Below are 14,412 nucleotides of genomic sequence, written 5' to 3' on the forward strand. Positions count from 1 at the left end.
GCCCACACTACAGACGTGCCCGAGGGGGAAAGCACTCAAATAAAGCTCTGACAATCCTTGCAGACAATTTTTTTGATTTATTATCTTGCTTTGCAGGGAAAGTACAGTGGGAATTCAAACATTGAAGCAGGTCCTGGGGATAGTAGATGTTTTCAACGTCCCATGCCTTTCATTTTCAGTCCAGAAAACCTAATTCTACATGGTATGAATGTGCTGGAGTAGCTAAGCTGCAGGAGGACGACTCGTCTACTGTCCAGTTCAGGAAATAACACACCCGCCTTTCTCTTTGAATGGGTTTTTCTCTTCGGGAATGCCCTTGACAAGAGGATCCTCTTCTGCTCCAGCTTGAATGTAATCTCTTACTTCCTCACAGCATTTTGATACCTGCAGTTACAAAACAGATTTTTATTATAATAATCAACAAGAATGGATAAATTCAATTAAAAACATATGAGGTAACATCCAATTCTTGTTTATCAGAATAAAACCCACTGGCCCAATTTTAGAGCTGACTAGGCAAGATATAAGCAGCGCGATCGGTTGGAGTGTTTAGGTTAAGTGGCTCAGATCTCAATCCTCTTTAAGTGTTATGTAGATACTCTTGTTAAGTCAACATCTATTGGAGTTTTCACTACATACTAATACAAATCAAACAAACACCATTCTTTATTAGAATAGTCTTGGCTCCTTTTACCTAATGTTTTGTTCTGTATTGTTCCTGTTTGAAAAAGCATATAAAATCGGTTGTATTAGACCCCCAAATAGTGTCTTTATCGTGTTGTTCCTCTTACGGCCCAGTTCTCAGCTGTGACAATGTTGTCTGTGAAGGTAAAAATAAATTCAACTCACCAAAGCCCTCTCCAGCTTCACTTCAATTTTAAGCTGATCAACCTCCATTTTTGCTTTATCCTTGTCTGTCAAATCATCTACATTAATAACTGGCATTTTCTGCAAATAACACAAAAATATGAATTAATAAAAGTTGCTTTATTTAAAACTTGCATGCATATTACTGACTAGACTATGTCATATACAGTCATAATGTAATCTAAATAAATACTGTAATAATATGTTCTCCAATCAGTTATTTTATGAATTATAGCAGTAAACAAATAGCTAGTGATCTACTGATGAATGCCATGACTTTTAAATGTGCATTTTTTATATATCTAAATGTCAATGGAGTATGCTTCAGTGTCTACTTTTTCTATGCAGGAAAGAAATTATTGCTCTTTACAAAATTTTAAATAAATTATAGTTGAATGTATCACATTGGATACATGATAATGTATGTATTTTGGAGCATGAAATACTTAATACACAACAAAAAACAAGATATGATTTTGGCACTAGGTATGACATCTGATTTGATGCTGTAATTGATTGTGGACATGAATTTCAATGTAATTTAATTGTAATGTTCAAAATGTAATCTAAAAGTAACCAATTTATATCAAAACAATCATAAACACAGTTTTACGTATAGCTCAGGGGCCCGTATCACAAAGCAGTGTTTCTTACTTAGCAGGATAACTTGTTGGATTTAAGGTACCCCAGTTTAAACTGATTTTATCTTCGTCCACAGACTACTGTAAATCTGGCAAGTTATCCAGTCAAGCAAGAAATCCAGCTTTGTCATACAGGCTCCTGGTCAAAAAATAATAATTTAGTTTTCATTTAGCTATTTATCAGGAAATAAGATATTATGCATTGTATTTTGTTTTTATCAATGTCTTATTCCTATTATCTTGTATATCAAAATATTCAGTATAATCAGTACTGTTAAACATTCTTAAATGAAGATCATATACATTTTTAAAAGTACACCTATGGCTTCTAGTTTGAGGTTGATCACATTATTTTGTGCAAAAAAAAAGGAAAATATTACAGCATTAATAATATACCACATTAAAAAGGCATTATCTAGACTGTTACACAAATAGAAAAAGAATCAACTACAGGACCCATGTAAAACAGCTTCATTCCACACTGGCATTATGTGTCTTGTACACAACAACAACAACAACAATAATAATAATAATGCTTTTGCTTGTTATTATTTCTGCCTAACATAAATTATGCAGTACATGTGCAATAGAGGAAAAGAAAGAATGGAACATACCACTACTCACTGTGATCAGTCTTTCTACCAAGAACAGGTCCAAGGTTCCCCCTCTTTCACCTTCAATCTGGTTTATAAAGTAATCTCTGTAAACATCTTACCTTCCTAAGCTGATTAAAATTATGTCTCTTGGCCAGTTCATTATACTACACAATCTCAAAACTAAAGCCGGTCAGTGTTACATGGAGGTGTATGTGTCTATGGAAATGTACATCATGTACAAAGTAAAAGCTATGTGGTTTGGGGCATTTGAAGGATGTTCTGATTTTTGGCAGAAGGCACCAGAGTCATTCTTTTCTTTATGATTACGGTGCTGCTGTAGGTCACGAGGACACAGAGTGTAATGCACTCACGATAAGACACATAATCCCTGTTTACCCTGAACCCGTCATGTTGAATGATGCATCATGTCCCAAATGAGACAAGGAGGCTGCGTGGCGATTTCTTCAGAGTGGGAAAAACTTACCATGTCAAAAAAATACAACTTCAAGTGATTTTGCTTCAATTTTAAAAGTGTGCCAAAAGGCTAACGGCGAATAACACTAGGCGACATCAAATTTGGTGAATAATATCAAATGACATTTTTTAAACACCCTTCATAAACAAACATTTTTAGGGGGGGAGGCGTGCTGGGTCGCTGCGGTGGGCGGCGGCCCGCCCTGCCGGGGGATGGGCTGGGGCTCCTCTGGTGTGTGGGGGGCCGTCCGCCGGGGGGGGGGTGGTCCTGGTTGGTGGGACCCTTCGGCCCTGAACCCGCCTGCCTCGCCATCCGTCCTCCCTCTGCGGGCCTCCCTGTACTACGGGGGTTGGTGCCCCCTTAGTCCCTCACGGGCTCCCTCTCGGGTTGGGTGGGTGGTTGTCTTGGGGATGCGTGGCTTGTTGTTTCTGTATCCCTCCCTGTTTTTCTTTTTTTTCCTTTTTCCACGGGACGGGTGAGTTCGGAGCGGCCACACTCTTTGCTCTTGAATGTAATGTAAAATAAAGTTGTCCTCCGAAGAGGGGGGGTGGTGGTGGGCAATTAAAAAAAAAAAAACATTTTTAGTATATTTAGCTTTGCTCCAGCACAACTGGTTTTTCTGTGATTTTGACTTTTTTTCATATACAATACATTGTATACCTAAAAATGTCATTTTGATACCAGTCATATAAAATCACCAGTAACCTGTCATAGACTGATTTTTTGTACAAACTAGTCAGCAGGGTTTACAGGCAGCTTGCAGTTATGTAAACTTACAGGTATGCTGCTGCAGGTCCACCGACACCGACCTTTGTATGCAGAACTGTGGTCCGCTTTCCGGTTCTGTCACTCAGTACCAGAAGGCAGACCACAGATAAGAAGGTTGCTGAAGGATAGTGTATTTGCAGCCAAAATGGTGACAGTGGAGAGGCAAGCCTGGGAAGAATTCTGTAAAGTCACTGATGGATTTCTCGGAAACAAGAAGTCATCTGACTATGAGGTTCACGTCAAAGATATGATATGTCGTTTTCAAGATCTTGGATGTAGAATGAGCGTCAAGATGCATTTCCTACATTCACACCTTGATTATTTTCCTGAAAATTTGGGTGAGTATAGTGAGGAGCATGGTGAGAGATTTCACCAAGATATTAGTGAAATGGAGCAAAGATACCAAAGACGTTGGAATGTAAATATGATGGCTGATTATTGTTGGAGTCTGTAAGACAAAATCCTGGTGCTTCATACAAAAGAAAATTATGCCGGAAACAGTTTCGCGGTGCTAAGTGACCAGCAAAGACATGATGAACTGTTTCCTTAATGTAACATTCGCTATAATTTATGTTGAACTTTAGTTGTAAATTGTGATAAAACCAGACATGTGGTGGCAAATTGGAAGCCAAATTCTGAAACTACATGAAAAACTGTAGAACATGCACTTGTTTTTGTTAAATCACCTAACAAATTTTTTTTTATGTCATGCATTTCTACACACACGACACAGACTAAAAAAAGCATCCATCATCCATCCATTCATCCACCCATCCATCCACTTATCTGGGGTCAGTTCACGGGGATAGCAGTCTAAGCAGGGATGCCCAGACATCCCTCTCACCAGCCACCTCCTCCGGCTCCTCCAGGGGAATACCAAGGTGTTCCCAGGCCAGCCAAAAGACATAACCTCTCCAGCGTGTCCTGGGTCTGCCCCGGGGCCTCCTCCCAGACGGACATGCCTGAAACACCTCCCCAGGGAGCCGTCCAGGAGGCATCCTAGGTAGATGTCCGAACCACCTTTACTGGCACCTTTCAATGCGGAGGAGCAGCGGCTCTACTTTGAGTCCCTCCCGAATGGCTGAGCTTGTCACCCTATCTCTAAGGCTGAGCCCAGACACCCAGCACAGGAAGGTCATTTTGGCTGCTTGTACTGTATCCGCAATCTCATTCTTTCAGTCACTACCCAGAGCTCATGACCATAGGTGAGGGAAGGAACATAGATTGACCAGTAAATTGAGAGCTTCGCCTTCCAGCTCAGCTGCCTCTTCGCCACGATAGAATGGTACAGTGTCTGCATTACTGCTGAAGATGCACCATTCGCCTGTCGACCTCCCGCTCACTTCTTCCCTCACTGGTGAACAAGACCCCAAGGTACTTAAACTCGAGGTACACCCCTCTGTTTATGACTGATTTCTGAATACTTAATGAATACATTATGAAGGTGTACTGAACGCATTATGAATGCAATATAAAAGAATTATGAAGGTGCAGTTAATGTGAAGCGTTACCGTTTATTTACAGTACAGATTTTTTTTAATTTATTTTGATTTGGGATTTTTTTTAAACAGTATTTTATTCGATTTTAGTTGCACTGTTAAGAAGAGGACTCATTTTGCACAGTTTAGAGAGATAAATAAAGGAATATTTTTGAATAAATTTGTCTGCAGCTCATTCTGTTAAAAAATTATGAGAAAATCGTATCGTGCACTCAAAATCGTGAATCGTATCGAATTGTGAGTTGAGTGTATCGTTACATCCCTAGCATCAACTTATCCCCTACCCTGAGCAGGCAATCCACCCTTTTCCATTCGAGAACCATGGCCTCTGACTTGGAAGTGCTGATCCTTATCTCAGCCACCTCACACTCTACTACAAACCATCCCAGTGTATGCTGCAGGTTGCAAGCCAACAACGCCAACAGGATCATGTCAACTGCAAAAAGCAAAGATGAGATCCTAAAGCCCTCGAACCGGACCCACTCCACCCCTTAGCTACTCCTAGGAATTCTTTACATAAATATTATCAACAGAATCGGTGACAAAGGGCAGCCTCTACGGAGTCCAACACCCACCGGGTCCGACTTACTGCTGCCAATGTGAACCAAGCTTTCACTCTGTTTGTGCAGGACCTGATGGTCTGCAACAACAGACCCTGTACCCCATACTCCTTAAGCACCCCACACAGAACCTCCCACCCCTTAAGCACCCCACACAGAACCTCCCAAGGAACATGATCGTACACCTTTTCCAAGTCCACAAAAAACATACATTCGACAAATGAATCTGAGGTTCCACCAATGGATGTACCTCTTCTCCGGCACCCCAGCATAGACCTTCCCAGGAAGGCTGAGGAGTGTGACCCCCTGAAGTTGGAACAACCTCTGGTCCCCTTTCTTAAAGATTGGGACCACCACCCCAGTCTGCCAGTCCAAAGGCACTGTCCCCAACGTCCACGCAATGTTGAAGAGGCGTGTCAGCCAAGACAACCCAACAACATCAAGAGTCATCAAGAACTTAGGGCGAATCTCATCCACCCCCAAAGCCCTACCACCAAGCACGCACTGGAGCTTATCCCAGGCAGCATAGGATACAAGGCTGGGCTACACCCTGAATAAGATTAATGGTAAAAATGCAACTGTAAAATTATCAGGCTTTATCCCAGACTCCTAAATGAAAAGGTCACGCTGATCTCACCATGAGAAAATTGATAATGTGAACATCTTGAAAAGCCTTTGAAAGCTCAGTGACGCTGTAAACAAAATGGAATTTGCTCAAACCTTTTTTTCCACGTTCATGACATCCATCATGTTTGTTCCATTATCTAAAATATTGAAAATGTCATTTGGATTATCTACGAAGAGCCAGGACCTCTTCTTGCAAACCATATAGCTTAGTCATAAACAAGACTTTCTTCTATCAGACTTCACCCCTCGCGTTTATTTCATGGTATCCATTACACTTCTTTGTCCACAGCGCCCCCTATATTTACACCTGTTTAGGAGCGACCTTCTCTAGGTTGACTCTGTGTCAAGCCTGCTATTTAAATTACACAGTGAAGACATTTAGACATTCTCTGGGGTGCTGTTTTATGAGGACGCCCAGCCTAGATGATTACTTCTGTCTAATCATTCAACAATGTGAATTGTCTTTCATTCCAGGTCACAGTCCTTGATGACACATCCAGTAAAACTACTTTACTATATAGCTTCGTAAAACCCATTCATACTACGTAAGCTCATTCAGAACTATGGCATCTCTATGGCATATAAATATTTGCTAATATAAACCTTCTTCTAACAAATTTGAATAACATTTGATATATGATATATGTTGAATGCATTTGCTGAAATCGATTGATTTTTGCATAATCTTTTCCATGGATGTATCAAAGGTAGTTAGTATACTGCCTTAGAGAGTAGTTAGGCGGATTGTGTTTAAGCACACATTTAACGAGTAATTTAAATTCGGATTTTGGTCTATTGCTTTGTGTCTGATTCGGAAATATATAGGTAAAATAAAACAAAGGTAGCAATGGGTTGATTAGTTTTAACAGGGTGTATGAACAAGCTATAAAGTTGAAACATGGAAATGATAACTATTTGTTATCCCTTTCTTTTATAAACACGATTAGTTACACAATACATTGAGTATATGGTTTAACATATTATAAAATACTTAATTTCACATTAATAATTATTGCCATCGAAAGTATTATTTCGATTAATCAATTAGAAAAATACCTCTGAATACTGCAAATACATGTACGGTGACGCAAATCTCTTATCTTGTTACTTTGCAATAGGCAAAATGCCAAAATACATTTTAAAATATTTAATCTGCAAATATGACCGCGTAGCTTGTACGTTGAGAAATGGAAATGAGTCACCAAACCCGCCCATAGGGTCTTTCCTCAAAAGTTCACCAAGGATATAAAATGGCCAACCCCAGCAGCATTTAGGAGCATTTCAGGATTTTTTTCTTCGCAGATTCCTCACTGAGACAATGGGATTCCGTTTGCTGCAAGTCGTGTTACTTCTTTCTCTGCTTATATATGGCTTTGCGTTGCCCTCAACAGGTACAGTACCTGAAAAAAGTCTCTTGCAAAGATTTTCCACTTGTGTCATTCATTACAGCACGTCGTCCAGTCTCGTGGTTAGCAAACAGGCTTTTTAAATATATATTTCATATTACACGGAATTACGACGAAGCTGTACTGATGCGACATAAACGCAAGTTCGTGCGCATTAATGTTCGGCGAGACGGAGGTACTGAACCTTGTGAAAATGTACATGAGCGCTGATTTATGTCTGATTTCAGATGTTTGCCTGCAACAGCTGGATGAGGGGCCCTGCGATGGTGGTTCTCGGCGCTGGTATTATAACACTATAACGCAGGAATGCGAGGAATTCCAATACGGCGGGTGTCTCGGGAACGACAACAACTTCAGGACGTTCGAACAGTGCAAGAAAACGTGCTGGAGGATCCCGAGTAAGTATTTACTGCGAGTACCCATGCACATACCGCAGGAGTAGAGGTTGTTTGTAGCAGTACATCGAGGAAAAAAATATTAAGCATGTCTGTGTTATTTCAAAGTTTCAAAGTTTCAAATCTTTATTGTCACATCATGTTACTGGTACAGTACATATGAGTGAAATTCTTGTGTGCTAGCTTCACAAGCAATAGTGGTGTGCAAAATCTATATATATATATATATAAAAAGAAGATAAAAAAAAAAAAAGATAAGTACAAGATATACATATATAATATAATATTAGACGCATGAATGTTGTGCAAAGAGCAGTTATGTGCAATATGAAGTGCATAATTGACATGGAGTCGATAAAGTGGCAGTGGGGTTTTTTTTTTTTTTTTTTTTCCTTTCCTTCTTTCTTCCCTTCCTTTCCTTCCCTTTCCTTTCCTCTCTTTTCCTTTCTCCTCCCTTTTTCTCTTCCATTCCTTCTGCGAAGTGTCAGTGGTTAGTGTTCATCATTCTGATTGCCTGATGAAAAAAGCTGTCCCTTAGCCTGCTGGTACGGGACCGAATGCTGCGATACCTCCTGCCTGACGGAAGCAGGGTAAACAGATAATGACCAGGGTGACTGGAGTCTTTAATGATCCTCCTCGCTTTCCTCAGACACCGCTTCTTGTAGATGTCCTGGAGGGAGGGGAGCACACCTCCAGTTATCTTTTCCGAACACCGCACTACTCTCTGCAGAGCTAGGCGGTTGTAGGTGGTGCTGTTGCCGTACCAGGTGGTGATGCATCCTGTGAGGATGCTCTCAATGGCGCAGTGGTAGAAGGTCCTGAGGATGCGGGGGCTCATGCCGAATCTCTTCAGTCTCCTGAGAAAGAAGAGGCGCTGCTGCGCCTTCTTCACTGCTTTGTCAATGTGAACTGACCATGTGAGATCCTCCGCTAAATGTACACCCAGGAAACGGAAACTACTCACTCTCTCCACAGCAGCGCCGTTAATGGTGATGGGGGTATGTGCTTCTCCACATCTCCGGAAGTCCACTATCATCTCTTTGGTCTTAGCCACATTTAGGGTGAGATGGTTCTCCTGGCACCAATGTGTCAGGGCGCTGACCTCCTCCCTGTATGCCGTCTCATCCCCATTGGTGATGAGACCCACCACTGTTGTGTCGTCTGCATATTTCACGATGATGTTGGAGCTGTTAGTGGCCGTGCAGTCGTAGGTGTAGAGTGAGTACAGGAGAGGGCTCAGTACACACCCCTGTGGAGCACCAATGTTCATTGTGACGGTGGATGACGTGATGTTTCCCAATCTAACCATCTGGCGTCTGTTGGACAGGAAATCGAGGATCCAGCTGCAAAGAGAGCTGCTCAATCCTAGATCTAGCAGTTTCCTGTCCAGCCTTGAGGGAACGATGGTATTGAATGCTGAGCTGTAATCTACGAACAGCATTCTCACATACGTATCTCTCTTCTCCAGGTGGGAGAGGGCGGTATGTAGTGTCAGGGCAATGGCGTCATCAGTGGACCTGTTGTGACGGTATGCGAATTGTAGAGGGTCCAGTGAGTCCGGTAGCGCAGAGCAGATGAAATTCCTGACCAGCCTCTCAAAGCATTTGCTCACGATGGGGGTCAGGGCTACTGGTCGCCAGTCGTTCAGGGATGTGATGGTGGAGGATTTTGGTACAGGGACGATGGTGGCCGTTTTGAAGCAGGCCGGGACTCCAGAAGTGGAGAGGGAGAGGTTGTAGATGCTCGTGAACACTCCAGCCAGCTGAGCCGCGCATGATTTGAGGACACGACCGGGGATTCCGTCAGGACCAGTAGCTTTGCGTGCGTTCACCTTTCTGAAACACTTCCGTACATCCTCTTCAGACACGGTGTGCACACTGACGTCACCCGCTATGCGTGCGCTGTCCTGTCTCGTGGTGTTTACTGTGTCGAATCTAGCGTAAAATACGTTCAGATCCTCACACAGAGAGGCCTTGGTCTGTGCTGTGCTGGTTTTCCCTCTGAAGTCCACAATTGTGTTAAGTCCCTGCCACATTCTCCGAGGATTGTTCAGTTGCTGTTCCACTCTGTCCCTGTACTCCCGTTTCGCTGACTTGATGGTCTTTCTGAGTTGGAATTTGGCGTGTTTGTAGTCCGTTATGTTCGCGGAGGCAAAGGCAGAGTTCCGCGCTGCCAATGCCATGCGAACATCATTGTTTATCCATGGCTTCTGGTTCGGATAAACTTTCACTGTTTTGGATGGAACAACATCATCCACACATTTCCTGATAAATCCGCAGACTGAGTCTGCGTATTCATCAATGTTGTCCGCAGCCATGCCAAACATTTCCCAGTCCACGTGATCAAAACAGTCCTGTAGTATGGATTCTGATTGGTCCGACCAACGGTGCACCACCCTCAGGGATGGAGCTTCCTGTTTCAGCCTTTGCCTATAGGCAGGCAGGAGCAGAATGGAGCGATGATCTGATTGGCCGAATGGGGCGCGGGGGCGGGCTTTGTACGCATTCCGGAAGGAAGTGTAGCAGTGATCGAGCAGCCGCTCTCCTCGTGTGTTGAACTGAATGTGTTGATGGAGTTTTGGTAAAACTTTCCTCAAGTTGGCGTTGTTAAAGTCCCCGGTGGTGATGAACGCCGCCTCTGGGTGCGCGGTTTCCTGACTGCTGATCTCCTTATACAGTTCCCCGAGTGCTCGGTCTGTGTCGGCCTGTGGGGGAATGTAGACAGCCGTGATAATAACTGCCGAAAATTCCCTCGGTAGCCAGAAAGGTCGGCATAGAAGCATCAGATACTCCAGGTCCGGTGAGCAAAAGGACTTTATCGGGTGCACGTTTGCATAATCACACCAGGAGTTGTTGATCATGAAACACACGCCGCCGCCTCTGCTTTTCCCAGTTAGCACACGCGACCTGTCCGCGCGGTGCACGGAGAACCCCGGGAGATGAATGGCAGAGTCCGGTATCTTGTCCGACAGCCAGGTTTCTGTGAGGCAGATCACACAGCAGTCCCGTGTCTCTCGCTGGAATGAGATCCGTGCCCGAAGTTCGCACAGCTTGTTCTCCAGAGACTGTACATTAGCCAGTAATAAGCTGGGGAGCGGTGGTCTGTTAGCGCGCCGTCTCAGCCGAACCAGAACGCCGGATCTTCTGCCTCTACGCCGGCGTCTGCGGGTTCCAGGGGCACAGGACAAAGGCGTCTCGGACGAGATGAATGGGGAGTTTACAAACGGAGGATCTGTATTCCAAAACTTGAACTCCGGGAGACGGTGAGAAAGTCCAGCTTTTATGTCCAGTAACGTTTGGCGATCATATACATAAAGACATAACATGTTACTAGTGAGGAGATAAAGGAAAATTAGAATTAAACACAAAAAAACACTATTGCTTGAAAGAGCTCGCGACGAGGCTGCCCTCCGCGGCGCCATCTTGACATTAGAAATGTCAGAAGTGGGATTTCCTTTGTTAAAACTGCCCAGATGGTGGTCTTATCAGAAAAACAGTACAGAACTTTGTTCCACTGTTTTTTCCCTTTTTTTTTTTTAGTTTCAAGTGCTAAATGCCCTGACAATTTTATATTATTGTATTTTTTTCATCATTTATAGTTGGTAATTATCCATCCATCCATCCATCCATTTTCCTTATCCTTCTGGGTAGCGGGGGGTCCGAAGCCTATCCCGGAAGCTACGGGAACGAGACAGGGAACAACCCAGGACGGGGGGCCAGCCCATATATTTGTTAATTCTTTATTTTGTTATTTGATTGGGGCTGTCTTGATGTCCTGTGCCTTTCAAGGAAAATGCTGTATATCATTTATATTAGGGGTAGCCAATCTTATCCGCAAAAGGGCCAGTGTATATGCAGGTTTTTGGGATATCCTGTAGGTCAGCTGTCCAAACCCAGGTGTGAGGACTCCTCAGCCAATCAGTCCTTTAATTAGTAATCTAATTAGGGAGTTGCAGTGAAAACCCGCACCCAACAACAACCCTTTCTGGCTAAGATTGGGTCCCCCTGATTTATATCATCAGGCAACTCTAAGATATTGAGGGGGTGAGGTTCTGGAATATCCTGGCCTTTCAGACAGCGTGTAACTTAGGATCTTTCTCTTTCCAGAAGTCCCGAGGTTCTGCAGACTGAGTCAGGAAGAGGGTATTGGCCGAGCGTACCTGAGACGATACTTTTTCAACATGGCAACCATGCAGTGCGAGCTGTTCATTTATGGAGGCATAAACGGCAACGGAAATAATTTTGACAGCATGGCTTCCTGTGAGGAGTACTGCAGGCCTCAGAGAAGTATGTGAAGCGGTCACCTGCACCCAGAGATCAGGAGTCACTGAACAATGGAGCTTTCAAATCCACCTTCGTCATTGTCTGTGCAACTTGGGAATGCACTAGAAAAGTATCAGGGAGCCAGCACACTTTGTTTAGCTAATGGCTGGTGTTTACTTCATGTTTTGTGACCGGGGGTAGGGGGGGTGACACTAGTTATTTCCTGCATTAACGTGTCATTAACGTGTAATGACCAAGGTGGATGATTTGATGAATTGCATTGCTAAACTTTAGCTGAAATGTAAGGAGGAAACTAAGCAGACAAATTACTTATAATAGGGTTTAAACAAGCCCAGTTAACTGACACTGGTGTTTATTTGTAGCTACTTACAGTGTATTAGTACTATAAACTCCTATTAAATGTTCATCTGCGGCCAGCTGATATGCACATCTTACCTTGTTTAGTTTGTCCGTCCAGCATGTTGTTCCACTTACAAAGTCATTACCGTCTTTCTGTAGACATTCCTCAGATCTGCAATCGCCCGCTAGATAAAGGAACGTGTTTCGCCTCCATACCGAGGTTTTACTTTAACGCGGCCTCCAGATCCTGTGAAGAGTTCCAGTACACAGGCTGCGGAGGGAACAGCAACAACTTTATCTCCAGGGAAGGCTGCACACGTGTTTGTGTCCAAGGTGCGTACCAGAGGGCAAGCGGCTGAAGATGTCTGTAATTACGTCTTGACAAAGTAACTCGCCTGTGTCTAAAAATGTGTACGGGCGTAAAAAAGCGTGTTATACTTAACGGAGAATGAGGTGAGAAACTTAAGTCAACAGTATTGAGAAGGATTATATGATCATGTACAAATATTTCTAATTTGTTGTTTTTATTGTTGCTTTTTAGGAATTCTTATGAAGAGCAGAACGCAAGAACGCCGGAAAATCAGACTGAAAATATCTAGTGCCAATAGGCCACAGTTCTAGTTATTTCTGTGCACTACTGTATCACACTGAACAAATTATAAATATTTTTTCTTTTTAAATGTTTTCTTACTTGATATTCATATGCTAATGCAATTTACTGTCATTAGTTAAAAAAATAACTTTTTGAATAACTTTCTACAAAATGGCTACATTTTTAAATTTCATTTTTATGGAATGTGAAACATGACATATGTGTTCTGTTTAAGTTAAAGATAGCAGTTTAACATACTGTAATTATAATTATTATTATGCGAGTATTATTACTATTTTTACTATAGTAAATATACTATATTATGAGCACCCTGAGGAATTTGGTGTGTCAGCTGGTCATGCATGTATATGTGTGTTAAAGATTTGCTGTATGAAGTGTGAGGGTTCCTGTGTACGTATGTGTAAATATGGGACTAACTTTCCAGTAGAACCTGTATTTTAAAGAATTATATGATTTAAACCTTTGATAAATGATTCCCAGGGCACAATTGTGTTTTCTGGCAGTTGACTTTTCCGCTGGTATGTTTCTTCTTGAGAAGGTGTGTCCATTGATTGTGGAGTAATGCTCTTTGCTTTTTTTGCCAACAGTTGATGCAACCTGTACAGGCGTGTCGTTTTCATCGTGTTCCCACAGTCCTTGCGGATTGCAAATCATTGTTTATAAACAGTACAAGATCATAGTATAGCAAACATATATTTTTCACATATGTAATCCTGCAAGTTCTGAAAATGCTGCGTTTCAGCAGAGAGCGTGTACTCAAGTCAGTGGGAACAAAAAGTTGAGGTGTCTCCCCTCTAGCCTTCTTCCCCCTTTCTCACATCCAGGAGCCTCGTCTGGATCAGACTGCAGAGTTTTCCAACCCGGTCCTCAGGGACCCCCAGGCAGCCCAAGTTTTCGCTCCACATTTTTGCTCTCCTGTTGGGTGCTGGGAGGGAGCAAAAACGTGGACTGTCCGGGGATCCCTGATAACCGGGTTGGAAAACACTGATATACTGTATATACTGCTTCCCATCTGAGTTTTAGGTAGTTGCCATTTTTCTTGGCCTTAAATAAGGACGTGTCACCTTGTATCTGCCTTTTTTTTAAAGAAAAACTTCTGTTTTCCATCCCTGCAGAAAGTTGCTTCAGCTGAGTTTGCTTAAGATAACCCCACTTCTGTCTATTGTATTCAGCAAAGAGTCATTTCGCCTGTCCGTGGCAGACTCAGTAGCTTATGCTGTAGGTTCAGGGCTAGACTATCATTAAAAGAACAAAAAAAGAAAATCAAATCGTGGGGTTCAACCCCCTAAAAGCAGAAGCAGTTTGAATAGAGAAACAGCAGAAAATAAACATTTTAAATAATC

The 14,412-nt window shown here is 42.7% G+C and overlaps 2 protein-coding genes across 8 annotated transcripts; one reads left to right on the plus strand and one right to left on the minus strand.

The window, feature by feature from the left end:
- Positions 1-57: 57 nt before the first annotated feature.
- Positions 58-12,683, minus strand: gngt1 (guanine nucleotide binding protein (G protein), gamma transducing activity polypeptide 1). 6 transcript variants are annotated; one of them, XM_023811826.2, is made up of 4 exons: positions 2,589-2,724; positions 2,133-2,189; positions 850-948; positions 58-384 (listed from the first exon to the last, which is right to left on the minus strand). In XM_023811826.2, exons 1-4 carry the CDS (start codon positions 2,589-2,591, stop codon positions 259-261), a joined length of 285 nt encoding a protein of 94 aa, XP_023667594.1. In that variant the 5' UTR covers positions 2,592-2,724; the 3' UTR covers positions 58-258. The 6 variants fall into 6 exon arrangements, with proteins under 6 accessions (XP_023667594.1, XP_023667597.1, XP_023667601.1 ...); XM_023811829.2 differs by having other exon boundaries at positions 2,123-2,189; XM_023811833.1 differs by lacking the exons at positions 2,133-2,189; positions 2,589-2,724 and adding an exon at positions 12,553-12,683.
- tfpi2 (tissue factor pathway inhibitor 2) lies at positions 7,242-13,576 on the plus strand. 2 transcript variants are annotated; one of them, XM_023811824.2, is made up of 5 exons: positions 7,242-7,424; positions 7,667-7,837; positions 11,941-12,120; positions 12,701-12,789; positions 12,998-13,576. In XM_023811824.2, exons 1-5 carry the CDS (start codon positions 7,352-7,354, stop codon positions 13,007-13,009), a joined length of 525 nt encoding a protein of 174 aa, XP_023667592.1. In that variant the 5' UTR covers positions 7,242-7,351; the 3' UTR covers positions 13,010-13,576. The 2 variants fall into 2 exon arrangements, with proteins under 2 accessions (XP_023667592.1, XP_023667591.1); XM_023811823.2 differs by having other exon boundaries at positions 7,244-7,424; positions 12,616-12,789.
- Positions 13,577-14,412: the final 836 nt, after the last annotated feature.

The sequence above is a fragment of the Paramormyrops kingsleyae genome, chromosome 23, assembly GCF_048594095.1.
Source record: "Paramormyrops kingsleyae isolate MSU_618 chromosome 23, PKINGS_0.4, whole genome shotgun sequence".
NCBI lineage: Eukaryota > Metazoa > Chordata > Actinopteri > Osteoglossiformes > Mormyridae > Paramormyrops > Paramormyrops kingsleyae.